This window comes from Salmo salar, chromosome ssa06 (genome assembly GCF_905237065.1).
Source record: "Salmo salar chromosome ssa06, Ssal_v3.1, whole genome shotgun sequence".
Classification (NCBI taxonomy): domain Eukaryota; kingdom Metazoa; phylum Chordata; class Actinopteri; order Salmoniformes; family Salmonidae; genus Salmo; species Salmo salar.
The window spans coordinates 62,881,749-62,901,945 of NC_059447.1; the positions used below are offsets into that span (position 1 = coordinate 62,881,749).

The window sequence follows — 20,197 nt, forward strand, 5'->3', positions numbered from 1 at the left end:
TAGGCTGGTGTAACCGATATGAAATGGCTAGCTAGTTAGCCGGGTGCACGCTAATAGCGTTTCAAACGTCACTCGCTCTGAGACTTGGAGTAGTTGTTTCCCTTCCTCTACATGGGTAACGCTGCTTCGAGGGTGGCTGTTGTCGATGTGTTCCTGGTTTGAGCCCAGGTAGGAGCGAGGAGAGGGACGGAAGCTATACTGTTACACTGGCAATACTAAAGTGCTTATAAGAACATCCAATTGTCAAAGGTATATGAAATACAAATCGTATAGAGAAAAATAGTCCTATAATTCCTATAATAACTACAACCTAAAACTTCTTACCTGGGAATATTGAAGACTCATGTTAAAAGGAACCACTAGCTTTCATATGTTCCCATGTTCTGAGCAAGGCACTTAAACATTAGCTTTCTTACATGGCACAAATATGTCATCGATCATCATGGTAAACAACACCGGACTAACTACACTTCCCTGAGAAGTAACATTGCCCACTTAAAACCACACTGACAATTCTGACCCCACCTTCACCCGTATGACTCAATCGAACTTGATCAACAACCCTTCCCTCCACATGGTATTGTAAGCTTTCTTAATGTCAAAATACACAACACTCATCACCTCTTTTATTGTCAGGGCCTTGGCTATCTCTGTGCTAACTGTCATCAGGGCATCCATGGCAGACCTCCCTCTCCTGAACCCACTCTGTGCTACGCTCATCAAACCCTTAACTTCCAAGAGATACAGTACATCATCCTACTCACTATCATCTTTTCTGTCAAGTCACACATGTTGGAAGTCTGCGCGATAGGCCTATAACTGCACGCCCTAGCGGCATCTTTACCTGGTTTTACAAACCGCAACACCACAGCACGTTTCCACCCAGCAGGTACTACCCCAGTCCTCCACACCATATTAAACAACCCTAACACAGCTTCCAACACACTGTCCGGTGAGTGCTTAAATATCACATAACACACCCTCGAGGAGCAGTCCGCCTGCAGCCCTCCAACACCCTTGTTATCTCAAACACCCTTGTCATCTCAAACATGCCCTTACGGAAAAAGATTACAGTCGGAGTGCAGTATAACTCCAGTGCACTGCAGTATGCTGCAAATATTGCGTCCAAAATACGTTTATGCAGTAATTTTGCAGTGTAACTACAATAAGAGTGCAGTACACTGCAGTTATTCTGCAATTACTGCGTCCAAAATACAACAGTCAACTGCAGTTACTGCACTTTCAAAGCTGTAATATTTTTTGTAAGGGTAAGAGAACTCATCCATAGCTTCTCCCCTTTTCTTTTTAAGTCATCTCCAGGCTCCTTTAACTTTTCAATAGGTCTCTTCTTACTCTCAAACAGGTGCTCACATCTATGAACCGCTGCATTTGTCTTTTCTTTACTTCATACAGCTGTGACGTTTTCTTCTACCAACACTGGAATTCCAACTCCGCTTTTACTCTGCTCAGCCTCTTCGCAGTAAACTGTCCCAAAGCTCCACAGAGATCGACTATCTCTGCTATCGATATATTTTTCTCTGCTGTGTGGCAGACTGTTGTAGTCGATTCATAGCTTTAAAATGTGGCGGATAAATGAAGATGTCCCACTCAGGCCATTTACAATTGAAAAAAAATGGTCACAGTTCCGGTCTGCTTAAGGGGTATTTCTCCCATAGGCACCAATGCATGAGCAGCTGGGTCTGGTCCGCTTAGTTCATTGATTTGTATATGAACCAGAAAAAAGGAGCGAGTGAGATGTCTCGCTTCCTGTTCCATCTCTGATAGCTATGAACCGTATCCGATTTCGGATTTCCTGACATGATTAGGGCTTGGGAAAGAACGAAGTTCATTCAATTTAGCTAGTCTTTTCTGAAACGTAACTGTTTCGTATGATTTGGGCATTTAGAGTACGGTGTAACTCAAGTATTACGATTCAGTAAACGTACAAAGGCAAAGCGCAGTTTTTATTTGTGAAGCGAAGCGGCTAGGTTAGCCAGCTAGATTTAGCTAAAGCCTTTAGCCTGCACTGTTGAAATGTCTGCCTCGGCCGGTGTCTCTCCGTCAGCCCAGGGCACTGCCCTGGTCAGTCCAGGCACGGGGATGTCCATGTTTCGGTGGCTTGAGGTTCTGGAGAAGGAGTTTGACAAGGCGTTTGTTGACGTCGATTTACTACTGGGAGAAATCGATCCAGATCAAGCTGACATCACCTACGAGGGTCGTCAAAAGATGACAAGTCTCAGCTCCTGTTTTGCCCAGCTTTGCCACAAAGCCCAGACGATTTTTCAACTCAATCACAAAGTCGAGGTGAGCACAAGCTTTTGTTGTATCAATGTTAAAAAGTATGTGTATGATCATCTGGTATGTAAGGGTATGCTGGTAATGTATGAATGATTAAATAGCTGTCAGAATGTCACTTTCCATGACAGTGCGTCTCTACCCATCCAGCTGATTGTCAATTGAAATAGCTAATTGACATAGCTAATCAGACATCACACACACACACGATTTGAGTTCCCCTCCACGTTGCCAAATCTATTGATCAGAGAAACAAAATGAAGGATCATCCTAACCCATACTCCACGTATGACCTCACCATGCTCACATTAATGAATGTTTGATCAGGAGTGTAGTTGACTCTGTCAACAAGACTTTCCCAGCAATTCCTGACTACCATAGAACTCTTATTACTGCTTGTAAATCAATACTGCATTTCAGCCTTCAGCTTCAACTCAATATATTGCTGAGGCCAGGAAATATGGCTTTACACAAGCAGTTGGCCCCCAACAACACTAGAACGTCATTGCCTATCAGGCTATTTGACGTGGCTGAAGTAAACATCATTTGTGGAAAATCCGCTATCATGCAATTTGCGAAATGCCTCAGTTTTCTGTCCACTGGCAAAGTGTGTGAGTATTTAAAATTATTCTAAGATATATTTAGAGAAAATAGGTTAGATCTGCATTGTTACATCCTTACCTAGGCCTACATGTTTTCCACCGGCCTACAGTAGTTTTATGAGCTAATGGTAGGTTGATACAATGGTCATATTAGATGGTGGTCGTCCCCAGGTCAGGTATCGGGTTTATAGCAGGAAGGGTAGGTCAGAAGCCCATGCTAAATATACATCAAAGGCCCCCAAAAATCCATGCCTTTTGCGGCCAGTGGCTGTTTTGCCCTTCTCCCTGAGTGCTGCGTGCCCCATCATGTGATCGGGTCTTTCTCACAGGCTACAAGTGAAGACAGACACATCGGATCAAATTCCGAGGTGCATATTGAAGATATTGGAAGAATGTCCACATTTACTTTTCGTCAGCCAACAAGATGAGTAGGCGTAACGGACAGCAAAAGCACTAGCCTATGTCAATCTACTATCCCCCATAGTACAAAAGTTGACCTATTCTGTGCGAGAAATAAATATTTGTTTACTAGATTCTTTTGGTTACTAGATGATTCCATTTGTGTTATTTCATAGTTTTGATGTCTTCACTATTATTCTACAATGTAGAAAATAATAAAGAAAAACCCTGGAATGAGTTGGTGTGTCCAAACTTTTGACCGGTACTGTATGTGTGAAATTTGTTTTGATTTAGAATGGACCATTATCATGCACCTGTATCGAAACAGAGGCATCGGGAAAAAATACATGTCATTTATGCACTTAAATAGCGAATGGAGGACGCTTTTCCCCGTGGTTTATTTTCATGCCAGGCAGGTAGGCTATACTCCTGTTGTAAATATAAGCAAAGTGCTTAATATTAGGGAAAGTTGAGAAATAAATATAGTAGGCCTAGCCTATAGAAAGCTGGTGCGATTCTCCTCTTTTTAGTAGAGGCCATCACTCTCTTTTCTCATGCAATTGCATAGCCTATAGAAATGTTGTGCAGCATGAGCTCATGGGTTCTCATGAAGTGTTTGATTAGATTTTCAAAGACATTTGCATTGTCGTCAGTGATTAGAGGGACAATAGAGTGCTGAGTACCAGGCAGTTAGCAAGTTTGGTAGGCTACTAATGACCATCAGCATCAGAGCATGGAGAAGCCTAATCACCGTGACTAAACGGTCACGTGGAATTTGACCGCCCTCATGACTCGTGACCGCCGATGCGGCGGTAATACGGTCACCGCAACAGCCCTATATAGGCCTCCCCTACTAGACTATTATTAATTACCAAACATAAAAAAGTGATTGCTCAGCTATTAAGACTTCCTCAGCCTCGTCTCCGGACTGTTACTCAGGTATAGTTTATCAGGAAGAGGTCAGCCGGACGCCTGTCTTTTCCTTCCTTCATGCTTAGAGAGCACAGTGTTTAGGAGCAAGGATATAGAGACTCCAACCACGAGACACACATTCCACACTTGCCCAACACTCTGTGTCACATCAGGAAGTCCTGTCCCTTTTTGACGTGTGTGTGCATTTGTCTGCTTGCATGCGTGTGTATGTCCGTGTCTGTATGTGTCTTTGTATTTTGTCGGTTGGTTTGGCGTGCGATGCCAGCAGCTGCACTGTGTAGGCTAATGTTTCTCCTGATGTAGCATACTGCCACCTGTGTGTCCAGACATGTGGGCTGTCTGTCTGAATAGAGGCCAAAGTGGTCAGAAAACAGACACACACACTCCTAATGTCCTGAATTATTTTAACATTTTTCCCTTACTACCCTACATTTGAGGAGTAAATACAGGCTAAACTGTCTTAAATGGTGGGTTGTACTATAGAATATTCTAGGCCTGTTTGATTTAGACTGGGTCTCTGTTATAATGAAGGCCTGCCTGATTACTGCAATGATAGACAAGTCTCTGTCTATGATGATTGATAAATCATTTAGGAGACAGGTTGTTTAGTATTCTGTTAGATTCGCATGATATAATCACACTCCTCTTTCATCATCATAGGTGGAGGGAATCCTAACCTTATTCAAAGCATACTGTGGATCAATTCATTCCTACAGCTGTGACATGCAGGTGGCCCCAGTTCAATGGCATAAATAAATAGTTGAATTGTTCTCTGCACTCAACTCTGCTTCCCATGTTGCCAAGCTGAATAAGTTCCAGAGACGAGCACAAATTATATTTTTTTCCCCCAGGGTTTTGTTGTGTACAATAGACAACCTTCAGCGCAAGATCTGTAGGCCAATTCATTTCGGCACAATTCATTCAGGCTTGAATAACAAGGAGCCTGCTTTCTAAGAAAAATAGTATTGAAAAATCTGATAGAGAACAGAGTGGAAATGTAAAACGGGAAAAATCAACAATGGAATTTGATTCGTGCTGGGATAATGATTTGGGCCTGCTACACTTGAGGGTTCCTAAGAATCTAGGAAGTCTGAAGAAGCGTACAATGATGTAACTCTGTCTGACTCTCTCCCCCTCTCCTCCAGGCTCAGCTGGTTGGCCTGCGATCGGAGCTGACTGACGTGCAGGCAGAGAAGGTGGTGGTGGAGAGGGAGGTCCACGACCAGCTCCTCCAGCTCCATGCCATGCAGCTGCAGCTTCACGCCAAGGCTGGACAGACCGTGGACTCGGACTCCATCAAAGACAGGATGGTAGGGCACCGACCACACACCCTCACACTACTCTCTAGTTTCTACTACGTGTGTCCTACTGTGGTTTCAAGGTTTCTTATTTATTTATCTTTATTTAACTAGGCAAGTCAGTTAAGAACAAATTCTAATTTTCAATGACGGCCTAGGAACGGTGGGTTAACTGCATTGTTCAGGGGCAGAACGACAGATTTCTACCTTGTCAGCTCGGGGATTTGATCTTGGAACCTTTCGGTTACTAGTCCAACACTCTAACCACTAGGCTACGCTGCCGCCCCGCTGTTCCATCCGAGAATAGAATTACCTGTATGCGTCTTGGACATTCTTGGGAAGAAATACAAATACCTTTTTTTACCGTTGTTGATGCGTTACTGTACCTGAATCTTAGACTGCTAAAGTATTTTATGGTATACCGGCTAAGGTTCCAGTGGGCCTGTAAAGTGGTAAATGGTCGCATTCTTCCCCACTGCTTGGCTGTGATTTTCTAACCTCTGACCCCTTCTCTGTTCTTCTCACCTTAAGCCTGTTCCCTCAGTGGAGGAGATGGTAAGTGTGTGCATGTCCTCTGTGTGTCTGTTTTTTTTGGTTGGGGATAGCTGTGCGTCTGTGTCTGTACTCATCCCACCCTCAAGTTCTGTCTTTTCCTGCTCTTGCTAACAACAGTTCATCAACAAGTCCAACAGGCTGTCTATGGGGCTCATGCTAGCAATGACTGACAGTGACAACAGATCTGGAATTATTGTAGCTTTGTTGCATTGTCTGTTATTGCCTATTCATGTATGTCCGTGTTGCCCCATTTTGATTGGAACGTGCATGTTTTGATATTTGGAACGTGTTTTGTTTCAATAGTCAAAAAAGCGCAAAGGGAAGTCAATGATTTCCAGGATATATATATATATATATATATGTGTGTGTGTGTGAGTAATCCAGTTTGCGTGTTGTTCATTCTTAATCAGCAGAAGTGTCAAGGCTTTGAACTTATGACAGCCAAACCCACAGTCACCTATCTTGTTTGTGTGTATTTTTTTCGTCAAGTAGATATTGAATTTCTGCTTCACCGATACTGTGTATTGTATCCATGTTTGTCTGTGACATGGTCTTTGTGGCTGCAGCCCAGCCTGTGAGGATGCAGCAGTGGACTGCTCTTTTCCTGCTCCATGTCCTGCGGGCCGGCTGCAGTGCCTGTCAGCTGCGCTTCCTCTAATGTTGATCAGAGGAGACTGCTCCAACCTCCAGTCATGGCCCATTCTCTCTGACTCCTCAGTGAAGCAGGGATGGGTCTCTGTACAGCAAAGTGCCAAAGCGGACAGGAGTAAAGCACTTGCGCTCTATCTTTCTCTGTAGAGTTTAACTCAACCATTTCTCTTTGTGCGTGTGTGTGTGACAGGAGAGGGAGCTGCAGGCCAACAAGAAGGAGAAGGTGAAGGAAGTGAAGTTGGAGGCAGAGGTCAAGCTGCATAAGAAGGAGAATGAAGCCCTCCGCAGACACATCGCCGTACTGCAGGCTGAGGTCTATGGGGCCAGACTGGCAGCCAAGTACCTGGACAAAGAACTGGCTGGAAGGTAACCCTAACTCCAGCTCCCACCCTAACTCCAGCTCCCACCCTAACTCCAGCTCCCACCCTAACTCCAGCTCCCACCCTAACTCCAGCTCCCACCCTAACTCCAGCTCCCACCCTAACTCCAGCTCCCACCCTAACTCCAGCTCCCACCCTAACTCCAGCTCCCACCCTAACTCCAGCTCCCACCCTAACTCCAGCTCCCACCCTAACTCCAGCTCCCACCCTAACTCCAGCTCCCACCCTAACTCCAGCTCCCACCCTAACTCCAGCTCCCACCCTAACTCCAGCTCCCACCCTAACTCCAGCTCCCACCCTAACTCCAGCTCCCACCCTAACTCCAGCTCCCACCCTAACTCCAGCTCCCACCCTAACTCCAGCTCCCACCCTAACTCCAGCTCCCACCCTAACTCCAGCTCCCACCCTAACTCCAGCTCCCACCCTAACTCCAGCTCCCACCCTAACTCCAGCTCCCACCCTAACTCCAGCTCCCACCCTAACTCCAGCTCCCACCCTAACTCCAGCTCCCACCCTAACTCCAGCTCCCACCCTAACACCAGCTCCCACCCTAACACCAGCTCCCACCCTAACTCCAGCTCCCACCCTAATCTTGACATAACGCAAATAGGATATTCCCCTCCAAATTCCCAATTTAACCCCCGATCAGGGTCATATCCATTTTTCCACAAACAGAAGCAAGCAGATTTGAAATGGGGAGTAACTGGTTGTCTTTGGGTCCGTTGTCTCCAGAGTTCAGCAGATCCAGTTACTGGGTCGGGACATGAAGGGGCCCGCTCATGACAAACTATGGAACCAGCTGGAGGCTGAGATCCACCTCCACCGCCACAAGACAGTCATCCGAGCCTGCAGGGGGCGCAACGACCCCAAGAAACCCCTACCGTCTCCAGTAGGGCATGTGAGTGGACATCAGAGCCATCGCTAGGGGATTGATCTTAATTGTAGTTAAGGTATTTTTACTGTTTGCTTTTCACTATTTATTTGCCTGTTTGATCACTCCCTCAGGAAACAGATGTATTGAAGAAGACCCAAGGAGTTGGTCCTATTCGTAAAGTAGTGCTGGCCAAAGAAGATCACGAGGGACTTGGAATTTCAATCACGGTAACCTCCACCAATTTAGCCCAAACCAGAAAGTGTTAAATGCTATGTCTTAACCCGTATTGTGTTGCTCATCTGTCATGGTCCATACCTTAATATGTGTGTGTATGTCTTATTTCCGGATGGAAAGGGTGGTAAGGAACACGGGGTGCCCATCCTGATCTCAGAGATCCATCCTACCCAGCCTGCGGAGCGCTGTGGGGGGCTCCATGTGGGCGACGCCATCCTGGCTGTCAACAGCATCAACCTGAGGGACGCCAAACACAAGGAAGCCGTCACCATCCTCTCACAACAGGTCAGACTCGGCTCCTGGGAGAGAGAAGGGCTCGCATCTTGAATTCAGGCAAACTTAGCCTGCTGGTCCTGATATGTTTGCTTTGTTATGTTTGTTGTCATGCTATACATGTATGACATAATGACTGCATTGAAGCGTTGGTACATGTACACTAAGGGACCAGGCTAAGTAAAACCATAGTAAAAAGCTAAGACATTCCTTTTGTGATTTCAAAAGCCTTTATTGAGTTGGTGACACCTTTTTTTGTGTGAGTCTGTGTGACCATTTAGTGGTTAGCCTGGGGGTTAAAGCTTTTACTGAGAGTCAGTCATCTCTCCTGTCTTTAAAACAGTCAGCCTACAACCGGAGGTTCATGAAGGTTCATGCTGGGGTTAGTCAATTTAGCCTGCGGGACTGCTGCTGTGCATTGGGGGGGGGAGGCGGGGGGGGGGACAGTTAATCATGCCTCAGCAAACCAACAAATGAACTAAGTAAGCTCTTGTTAAGTTTTGTCTCACCCTCTGTGGTGTGTGTGTGTGTGTGTGTGTGTGTGTGTGTCTCCTCCAGAGGGGAGAGATAGAGTTTGAGGTTGTGTACGTGGCCCCGGAGGTGGACTCTGACGATGAGAACGTGGAGTATGAGGATGACGGCGGCCATCGCTACCGGCTCTACCTGGATGAGCTGGAGGAGGGGTCAGCCGCCAGCGGGAACAACGGCACCGCAGACTCCGCATCGCTACAAGGTAAGCTATGTCTACCGTACCTCATTATTCGTAGAAAACCAACACATTGTTTTCATAGTAGTATGGCTTCATTTTAATGTGCGTGCATTTTAAACAGTGTTGTCTTACTTCACATTTCGCTTGCTTTTATACAAATGGGAGTCTTTGTGTTGATGTGAAAATGGACTTTAAAGAGTGCCAAAATGCCATATGAGCCTATGTGAATGAACCGAAAATGTAGCGTTTCATCCACCTGAAATGCCCACAGAATGTGATGGTAGATGCTCCAGTAAAGAGACTGTATTCATGTCCATCTCTCTCTCTCTCTCTGTGCCTACTGCTGCAGCTCTGGAGAAGATGTCAGTGATTGACAGCCCGGAGAACGGCGACACCGGGATCTCCAGTGAGACGCCATCGGAGGAGACCCTGTCTAAGGCTGCTGAGTCCGGAGAGAGCTCGTCATAGAGGGAGGAGCTGAACGACTGAAGTGCATGTGTGTTTGTGTACTATACTGTATGAGATCTGAGAGACTGGACTGCACCAGAGTCCCCCGGAGGATATATGTGGGGATAGAGTTGACTCATCATTAAGTTGTTATGGAAACACACTCGGAGCTCTGTTGAATTCACCTCACTATCTTCGTGCAGTGGTGAGGAGCCAATGAGATGAGACCCGATATTGAGGAGAGGATGTGGGTCTAGTTTGGAGAAGATGGTAGAATCGATGGATGGTATATCCCTCAACTGAGTGGTATTTTTCTCTGTTTGTGTATAGTTACTGATCCTTTTTGCCCCCACACTGACTAGACTACCTTACTGGGACTGCCCTGCTGGTAATGAATACTATTTTACAAGGCCGAGAAAGATCTTCTCCCTTCATAAATGTTGTCTTTTATTTCTCTCTTCCACATGTAGCTACTGTAGATGAGAGAAAAACCCTCAACTTGAATGTTCATCTTCTACCACTGATTATGATATCGATGTTGAATCCCACGTCCAACCTGCACCGCTCTAAGATCCACCTACCAGTAGGCCTAGTCCTTAGTGTTCAGAATATGAGAGAGCTACATTCACCTACTTTATGTCAAAACAGAATGTACGGGGAAAGAATTCTAACTATATCAACTATGAGGGTGTTCCGTCTGTGTTTGATGAATGGTTTCACAGAATGTCACCATAGTTCAGTGTTTAAATGCTGGATACTGGATACATCTGTTTTTCAGTCCTCTGAGGACTCATTACACAATGTTTTTCTTTAATGGCCCAGTGCACCATTCAAAAAAAATATATATATATATATTATTAATCTCAATATAAAATAATTTACTGTGATTTCAATTAAAATGGTTAAATAGAAACAAATTGCTCCTTAGCAAGAGCAGTTTCTCAAGCAAGAATTTTGCTAGAACTGTGAGTGGTTTGAGTGAGGAGGGGAAAACTAGCTGTTATTGGCAGAGAGGTTTGGAACTCTCTTTCTTATTGGTCTATTAACAAATTTACCACCTGGTGATGTCACCAAGCAGGCAAAAACTCCATCCCACAAAAACAGGCTGAAATGTCAGTTATTTTCAAATGGCTCTTATACTAAAAGCGCATTACCATAATTAATGGTGTTTAACTGACCAGTGTTTGCAAAGTTGGGCTATATCTTCAACATTACACCGACAATATGATTAGTGTGTGTATAAAGCACTGCAAATTGAGTCGCCTGTAAGAGGAAGTGAGCAGTCAGGGGGACAACTCAAAAGGACAGAATAGGGAGACACTGGATTGGAGGGCCAAATCTTGTCTTTTCAGTTATTGTCACGCTGCCAGAAGTTAGAAGTGCAATGTCTTTATTTTTCCTCTCTTAAACTAAACTAGGATTTCTCCTTTTTAACCACATTTGTTCTAGTCCCTTTTAACACAAAGTACATAGCTTGCCTTTTGTATGCATCTCCCAAAAGTCCATCGCTGGTTGGTTTTCCCACCCTTCTCTACTGCTGGTGTGCTGTGGTCTTGTGGTATCAGTGGTAGTCAAACTGTCTTCAGACTCGTTAGGACCCAAAGATGACCTACCACAGTTGTGTCTGCTGCGCTGTGTTCTGATATTATCTTTTTTCAATTTATTTATTTCACCTTTATTTAACCAGGTAGGCCAGTTGAGAACAAGTTCTCATTTACAACTGCGACCTGGCCAAGATAAAGCAAAGCAGTGCGACAAAAACAACAGTTACACATAAACAAACGTACAGTCAATAACACAATAGAAAAACATCTATGTACAGTCTGGCATAGGTTGGTAACCTTATGGGTGATGGGGTTGTTTTCCAGCTTTATTCGATTAATTTTACACAACCAAAAGGTTTCTGTATATGCAAAGGTTAATAGCAATAGAACGTTTTTATGCACGATCCATTTATTCAAATTCAGAAACTATCATAGACTATAGAAATCTGTATATGCTATATTAATGTATTAGCTATTTTAAAATAAATCTGTGCATTTCTGTTGATCATATTGGAATTTAGCTACTGTAGTAGCATCTTTACTTATTACAAATGTACCCCCATGGAGTGATTGGGGGGGTGATCATGACAATCTGCAGCCTTGTGTTCTAATGTTGATCTCATTCATGGCCATTTCTTATCAGTGAGGCTAAACTGCAGGTCCGGTTTTGGATGTAATTTGCGCTTTGATCTAACTCAAATGCTCTGCATGAAGGATGTGTCCAAGCCATGGACAGTTCCCTGCTTAACGTTAGTGAAATGACAGGGCGGCACGAGAGACGGAATCCCAACACTGGCGCTGCATGTCATGCCATGAAGAATGTTCATCTTTCCGCTTGTTGCCAGTGATTTCGCCTGAAGGAACAAAGGCTCCCTTTTTGTACACAGTTTTTTACCCGACCTTGTTTTCTTAATGTTATTTTATTATTTTAAAAGGGGTCTCTGAAATATCTGTACGTAATGTATAACAACGTTAAATAAACAAATGTATTTGCCCAATGTGGTCTGTGGATAGCCCGCCCTGCCTTCAGGGTTCAGATCGCTTGAATCTTCACTAGGTTGAAATGTGAAGATCCAAATGTTTGAATGAGGAACAGAATGATTAACTGGAAGTAATTTTTTCTGATCTGTTTATTATTGTTACTAATAATATTGCTTTTGTTCTGTGAACCACAATGAACACCAGGGGGAGATGTAAACTGTTGAACCAGTCGGTACAGTCTGAGGTTTATCAATACATGAAAACGGCAACATTCATGGCAATTATTCAGTGATTAATAGTAACAAGCATAGTAAAAATGTTGCTAATTAAAAGTTTTGATTCAAACTGCTGATGATCTTAGACAGTTATGGTAAAAAAAAAAAAATGTTTTGCCAAATACTTTTAAATAGGCTCCAATTTTAGATTTGAACCATTTAAGCCATTTAGAATGTTTCGATGGGAGGCACAGTACAAAAACAGATAGGCCATCAATCAATCGCATACTCCTCACGTCCTTTCATCTCCTCAAAACCCATTGGAGGAGAAGGTCAGAGGGGAGGGACATCAGGCTCTCATCCAATTGGTTTTGAGGATACAGAGGACTTGAGTAGTATGCAATAGAGAAAAGGCCATACTCTTCAAGCTCATATGAACAAAGTCAGCAGTCTGCAAGAAGAGACATGACTGGAATTTGAGGGGATAAGCTGAATAGCTAGGAGCAGTGTGTTCACAGAGAGCTGCTCTGAGCTTTCATGTAGCTTTGGGTTGGAGGCTGGAGGTGTAAACAGTGTTCCACACCCCTGTGTGAACGACCAAGCCGAGCACACTGGCAGACACCACCTCACACACACTCATCACTCTGATCACAGCCACAAAACAGGCTCTACTCAAGCCTAGTCTATCTCCATCAGACCATCACCCTACCCCCCGCTTCTGAAGAGACCAGTGACTTGTTATCAGGGTCCTCAGAGAGGCCATCATACCCCCCACAACCCAGCTCTCTCCCCTCGGGTGGGCCCATAGCTGGGAGGACTGGGCAGCAGCAGTGTCGCTGATCATCAGCTGCTTCCCCACGACTGACACCAAACTGCCACATTCCTCCACAGACAGACACAGGCTGAGTGGAGGTGGGGGGGGGATCCTGTAACTTCCTGCTTCTTTGGGCGCCGGGACTGGAATGCCAGGCATCCTAGGGCCGAGGCTACGGCTGCTGAGAAACACATTTTCACATAGTAAAGAGAGCTTGACATGAAGAGGTTAACTGCTGGTGTTTTTATTCAGGGCTCAGCTTACAGCCAACATGCAGTAGACACACAGAACGTTTTGAATGAGAGTGACATATCACAGAGAGAGAGAGAGTCTGTAGAGAATAACTTCTCGCAGTACATGTACATACAACCCAGCTGAAAAGATCTCCCAAAAAGATTTCACAGAAATGAAAGAGTTCTTAGCTCCATCCTAAGTTTTGTCTTCAGTACACAGCAGCAACACCACACTCACAGGTGCTTTAAATACAGTCGACAGCATTTTTCATTTCTTTTTTTTTTTCTTTCCTCTTGGCAATATACATTTTCAAACTGCGCACTTGTATGTACACACCTATACACAATCGATTAGACTGTAGTATCGGTACCATTCAACATGGCTTTGTATTCAAGATCCATTTAAATGGAACTGGCCTGTATAGTAGTTCTTCACCTTGTCCAGTTAAACAGAGCATCTAAAAACACAGCTTTGTGATGTGTTGTAGTCCAGTTTACTCTCCTAAATCCCCTGCTTCTCAATATGCCAGACTAACTGTAAACACTCTCCCGTTGCCTTTTCATTGGCTCTCTGATCACACTGACCAGATCTGCCTCCAGACTGATGCGACGCAGCCGTCGGCTTCAGAGCATAGAGCCCCCTGCAACATGGTGACAAAGCCCCCATTGTGGGGGACTCCATGCAGCGACACCAGTCCTTTCAGTCACTTCATTCACAGTGTGTACTTACAATTCTTTGTTAAGAGCACGGACTGACTTTGTAAAACATCCTATAGTAGGACCCCCTGGGGACAAATCTACCACTTTTAACTGGGGTACTGCTTTACTTAATAAAGCACTCGGCTTCCTCTATGCTTCCCTGCTGAAAGCAGCTTAACCTCAGACCGAGAGATTCTGAAAGCTTTATCATGACCTCAAAATATACTGTACAGTTAAGGAACGAAGTCACATTATATCTTAATCTATGTTACAGTCACAAGCATCAGTCACAGTTGAGAATGAGGAGAGGCATTTTCAGGACATTTCCTGTCTCCATCACCATTTGCTTTTTAATAAATCCCCCCACCCCTTAAAAAAAAAATAGGACAGTTAAAGTAACCATCTGTATTTTCTTATTCACAAAATGTCTGCCAGCACAGCCTCAGATACAAACACAAACACTGTCGTCTCCCACATTCCGAAAGTCAGTTGAGAAATAATTTACCGATTATGTTTGCTACAGTAAGCGCAGTCTAAAACGGCCGTGAACTGATCAAAATCATAGTTTGACAGTTTAGTCCTGTAGTCCCAGACATGTTCCATCTTCAGGTTCCTCCAGAACTGCCCTCAGGGTCTGGTCTATGGTCCGGCCTGTGGCCCATGGTGGGGGCCACCCTCACACAGTCCCTGGGGGTGGAGTAGGTTTCCAGCACGGCCGGCTTGGCCTGGGGCCTCTGGTAGTCTGAGAGGCCACTGCTCTGGCCCACAGGCTTGTTCACCTTGGGGCTGTCGTAGACCCCCTCAGAGTTACTGTGTCCCCGGTCTATTTTGAGCTGGGGCATCTGGTAGCCCCCGGAGGAGCCCACCCCTGCCTTCCTGTCCAGGGTTTTAAAGGATGGGGTCTTGCTGAGGACCACACCTGGGACGCTGTAACTAGCCGGGTCGGGCAGGAACCCGTCCTTGTGGAAGGTGTGATGCTCGATGATGGGCGTGGCGTACTCTGGCTCCTGGTTGGTGAGAGGCAGGGCATACTGGTTGGCTGTGTGCAGGTAGTCGTAGTGGGTGGAGGGGTTGCTAGGATCCTCCTTGGTCTCCGTGTCCATAGGCCGGAACGTAGAGCCCTTCCTGGCCACTGTGCCAACACCAATCATCAGAGGCTGCTGGTACTCTGGAGGACAAGGACACAAGACACTTAAGAACAGAACAGAATACTACCAACTTTATTACCAGTGCCCCGGTGATCAAACGTGACAATCTGTTTTGGAATGAGCATATTAAAACACCAACTTAAATTGTTTTCACTCAGTTATAATGAATAACATGACTCTGTTATAGATAAAAAAGGACACCACTTTTTCAACACGGACATTATCTCTTTGATTTATCTGCATATACAGGCAGCAGGTTTACAGTGCACAGGGAGCCTGTGATTTATCTAAATATAGAATATTCAACCCTGGCAGAGTATGTGAATCATCAATAATTGGTGCCCTGAAGGGAAGCTGTGGATTATTAACAGTAGCAGTAGGCCATTATTCATCTGGCTGCCTCTCAGCCAGTCAGGAACTATTCAGCAGACTACTAGAGGACTTTCCAAAGTCAAGGATTACACTGGCTAGCCTCCTACTGGCTCCAGCTTTAATGATCAAACCCTCTCCAGCTTACCAAGAATTACATCTAATTACTGATAAGAGCCAGAGAAGAGAGGATCGTCAACTGGCTTTTCAGGCCATTGTGTGATGTCTTCTTACTTTGTATGGTCGGTTCACACACTGAGCCAGGAGCTTACAATGAGTTCTAGATTACCTTGGCCATGGAGTGAGCAGAGAACTCTAAAGCAGAGAATTGTGTGCGCGAGAAGGGTCACAGTTACTGTGAATGGGGTTGTCTGTAAAGAGTGGAGAGCTTTACCACCACACACTGCCTGGGTTATGGAGTAATTATGGATCAATACAAGTAACCCAGCCTCTTGTGAAGGAAGATGGAAGTTCAATAGCAGGTGGTGGTGCCTAGGGCTGTTACGGTGACTGTATTACCGCCACACCGGCAGTCACAAGTCATGAAGGGAGTCAAATTCCATGTGATCATTTAGTCACGGTGATTAGGCTTCTCCAGGCTCTGATGCTGATGGTCATTAGTAGCCTACCAAACTTGATAACTGCCTGGTACTCAGCACTCTATTGTCCCTCTAATCACTCTGACATCAATGTAAATGTAATCGAAAATATAATCAAACACTTCATGAGAGCCCATGAGCTCATGTTGTAAAACATTTCTATAGGCTATGCAATTGGGTGAGAAAACAGTGTTGGCCTCTACTAAAAAGAGGAGGATCCCATCAGCTTTCTATAGGCTTTTCCTAATATTAAGTAGGGCTGGGCAATATGACGATGTATATCGTGTGACGATAAAAAAAAGTATATCGTTTCATATTATGCTCTTGTTTATTTCATTGTGTCGCAAATCACACTCTATACGGCAATATTTTAAGTCAATTGGATGACGCTTTGTGTTCTTCCACACGTGCCGTGTGAAAGGAAATTTGCAACACAAACAAACATAGAGGAGAGTGAACGTGACATAGAGCACGGAGACACGGAGCTCGTACCTAAAAGAGGGGCTACTTCGGTCGCATGGAAGTGGTTTGGGTATGAAAAGTCTGACACGGACCAGAAAACAGTCCTCTGCAAATTATGCCGCAGGCCGGTCCCGACAACAGGCTCAAACACCACTAACCTCTTTTACTACCTACGCAAGAATCATGTGAAACAGTACGGTGAAAGTCTACGGATGAGACACAAAAAATGAGTTGAGTGCTCAAAACAAACCCCCGACTCAGACGTTGCGAGAGGCTTTTGCCCGCGACACACCATATGGCAAAGAATCACGAAGATGGAAGGAGATAACAGCTGCCGTTACAACTTACATCTGCAAAGACATGGGCCCCAATTTACACGGTCGAGAAACGGGGGTTTCGTGAGTTGGTGCTAACACTCGGCCCAAGGTACCAAATTGATTTGTGACATGTATTAAATGCCAAAATAACAAGCAAAGTGGGAAAGCCCCCCAAAATAAATACATATATTTTAGGCCTATATTTATTTTGTTTTCAACTATAGTTGAAGTGTTTTCTATTTACCTTTTTATACATTCATATTTTATTACATGCTTAATAGAAAATTTGCACAAAGGTTCTAAATAAGAGGAGAAATAACCTTTTATTTGTTGAGTAAAATTCAAAATGTAATAAGAAACCAGGAACGCACAATCCCTGCATCAGTGCTCAGACTGTCCGCAATAGGCTGAGAGAGGCTGGACTGAGGGCTTGTAGGCCTGTTGTAAGGCAGGTCCTCACTAGACATCACCGGCAACAAAGTTGCCTATGGGCACAAACCCACCGTCGCTGGACTAGACAGGACTGGCAAAAAGTGCTCTTCTCTGACGAGTCACGGTTTTGTCTCACCAGGGGTGATGGTCGGATTCGAGTTTATCGTCGAAGGAATGAGCGTTACATCGAGGCCTGTAGTCTGGAGTGGGATCAATTTGGAGGTGGAGGGTCCGTCATATCCTGAGGCGGTGTGTCACAGCATCATCGGACTGATGAGCGTTACAGGGAAGACTGTGCGTTACAGGGAAGACATCCTCCTCCCTCATATGGTACCCATCCTGCAAGCTCATCCTGACATGACACTCCAGCATGACAATGCCACCAGCCATACTGCTCATTCTGTGCGCATGACAGGAATGTCAGTGTTCTGCCATGGCCAGCGAAGAGCCTGGAACTCAATCCCATTGAGCATGTCTGGGACCTGTTGGATCAGAGGGTGAGGGCTAGGGCCATTCCCTCCAGAAATGTCTGGGAACTCGCAGGTGCCTTGGTGGAAGAGTGGGGTAACATCCCACAGCAAGAACTGGCAAATCTTGTGCAGTCCATGAGGAGGAGATGCTCTGCAGTACTTACTGCAGCTGGTGGCCACACCAGATACTGACTGTTACTTTTGATTTTGACCCCCCTTTGTTCAGCGACACATTATTACATTTCTGTTAGTCACATGTCTGTGGAACTTGTTCAGTTTATGTCTCAGTTGTTGAATCTTGTTATGTTCATACACATATTTACACATGTTAAGTTTGCTGAAAATAAACGCAGTTGACAGTGAGAGGACTTTTCTTTTTTTGCTGAGTTTATATCGGGATATGAGATTTTGGCCATATCGCCCAGCCCTAATATTTAGCACATTGTTTCTCTTTACAACAGCCTACCTGGCTGGCATGAAAATGAACCACGGGAAAAGCGTCCTCCATTCGCTATTTAAGTGCATAGATGAGATGTATTTTCCCCGCTGCCCCTGTTTCGAGACAGGTGCATGATAATGGTCCATTCTAAATCAAAACAAATTTCACACATATATTATTTAGTATATGTAAAGACAAGATTAAATCAAGAATAGTCTGATGGGTGAGAATACTAGCCTATCACTTGTGAATTATCTATTATTACCAGCATAAGAAACAAAGTCTTTTTTTTGCGACTCGCCCATGTTTTAATAAGGTTGGTATCACAACTAAAGTGGCCAAATAACGTTTTAAAATGAAGAACATTAGAGCCTAACTGGCAAACATAAACAGCGCATGAGTTTCAAGTTTGGGGAAGAAAATGTTCACCATAAAAATGCACCTTTAATAAAAGCATTACAAGCATAATCACATTTGGGGTCACTTTTGATAATGGTGTTTTCCGCTAATGGAACATTTGCGCTTATAGCCTACTGCCGTATGCACATTGCTGCGCTTATAATGTGAAGAAATAGCCTAATAGTTTATCAACATTTGAAGGTAAATGTTCTGAACTGTTGCGTCAACCTCATTGCGTAAAAAAGGTTTTTTGATGCTAGTGGTTGTATTCATTTGGGATCTATGTTTGGAATATTTATTTCTCACACAGAATAGAATAAATCAACTTTTATACTATGGGGGATAGGAGATAGGCTAGTGCTTTTGCTGTTCGTTAGGCCTACTCATCTAGTTGGCTGACAAAGTAAATGTGGACAGTTCTTCCAATATCTTCAATATGCACCTCGGAATTGGATAAGAGTGTGAGCAGTTATGTCTCCAATGTGTCGGTTTTCACTTGTAGCCTGTGAGAAAGACCGGATCACGTGATGGAGAGCCATGTGAGTAAGAGGTGCTTCAGAGCATGCAGCACCCAGGGAGAAGGGAATTATAATTATTATATTTAGCCCCAGTGTACAACGGCCACAAAAGTTATGGATTTTTTAGGAGGCATTACAGACACGCAAAGGGGATTCTGCTGGGAAATTCGAGGCATTATCAAGTGCTTGTTAAATTGTGAATGAGAGACTGATGAAGTGTGTACAGCCTGCGCAAAAAACAAAGCAGAACTCATGCCTTTAATGTGACTTTTTTCAAATCATTGGAGTTGCATCATGCAGCCATAGAATGTATTAAAAATCCAAACATATAGCCCTACGTTTGTAGAATAATTAAAGTTACATTAATGAATCTAAATTAAGCATATAGGAGTACCCATTTCTTTGTTAACCGCTCAACACAGAAAAGCCACATGTGCATACTCCATGAAATCGTTCGGAGAAACTATCCTTTTTATTTTATTCAGCTTTGTAAAATAATATAAAGCCACGGAATTTTATGTACATATTCGTATTCATTCCTTTACACTTGTGTGTACAAGGTAGTTGTTGTGGAATTGGTAGATTACTTGTTAGATATTACTGCATGGTCGTAACTAGAAGCACAAGCATTTCGCTACACTTGCATTAACATCTGCTAACCATGTGTATGTGATAAATAAATTTGATTTGATTTTGAACTAGTGTAGCCCACAGCCATATGGCATAGTCAGATCACGGCCTAACATAAGGACAACTCAGAGTATGCTATTCTGTTCTTCTTAAATGGACTACATTTCCTTCATATCATGTTTCTTTAGACCTGTCTAAAATAAATAATGGCTTTATTGTGAAGGTGTAGGCTATATTACATGGATTTATAAGACTGGATTTATTCAAATGTAGATGTT

The 20,197-nt window shown here is 44.1% G+C and overlaps 2 protein-coding genes across 4 annotated transcripts in view; one reads left to right on the forward strand and one right to left on the reverse strand.

The window, feature by feature from the left end:
* The first annotated feature begins 1,605 nt into the window (after positions 1 to 1,605).
* gopc (golgi-associated PDZ and coiled-coil motif containing) lies at positions 1,606 to 12,192 on the forward strand. 2 transcript variants are annotated; one of them, XM_045720809.1, is made up of 9 exons: positions 1,606 to 2,304; positions 5,375 to 5,539; positions 6,059 to 6,082; positions 6,924 to 7,099; positions 7,846 to 8,011; positions 8,119 to 8,214; positions 8,342 to 8,506; positions 9,053 to 9,227; positions 9,553 to 12,192. In XM_045720809.1, exons 1-9 carry the CDS (start codon positions 2,035 to 2,037, stop codon positions 9,669 to 9,671), a joined length of 1,356 nt encoding a protein of 451 aa, XP_045576765.1. In that variant the 5' UTR covers positions 1,606 to 2,034; the 3' UTR covers positions 9,672 to 12,192. The 2 variants fall into 2 exon arrangements, with proteins under 2 accessions (XP_045576765.1, XP_045576766.1); XM_045720810.1 differs by lacking the exon at positions 6,059 to 6,082 and having other exon boundaries at positions 1,610 to 2,304.
* Positions 12,193 to 13,432: 1,240 nt separating this feature from the next.
* Positions 13,433 to 20,197, reverse strand: part of dcbld1 (discoidin, CUB and LCCL domain containing 1) — a 42,370-nt gene continuing 35,605 nt past the window's right edge. For both annotated transcript variants that reach the window (XM_014205141.2, XM_014205140.2), the window contains one exon: positions 13,433 to 15,304. In XM_014205141.2, the coding sequence (XP_014060616.2) occupies positions 14,742 to 15,304 (563 nt within the window). In that variant the 3' untranslated portion in view covers positions 13,433 to 14,741. The remainder of the gene's footprint in view (positions 15,305 to 20,197) is intronic.

Coding starts and splice junctions, on each gene's coding strand:
- gopc (XM_045720809.1), top strand. CDS start 2,035: ATGTCTGCCTCGGCCGGTGTCTCTCCGTCAGCCCAGGGCACTGCCCTG. Junction 2,305..5,374: donor AACTCAATCACAAAGTCGAG/GTGAGCACAAGC, acceptor CCTCTCCTCCAG/GCTCAGCTGGTTGGCCTGCG. Junction 7,100..7,845: donor GACAAAGAACTGGCTGGAAG/GTAACCCTAACT, acceptor CGTTGTCTCCAG/AGTTCAGCAGATCCAGTTAC.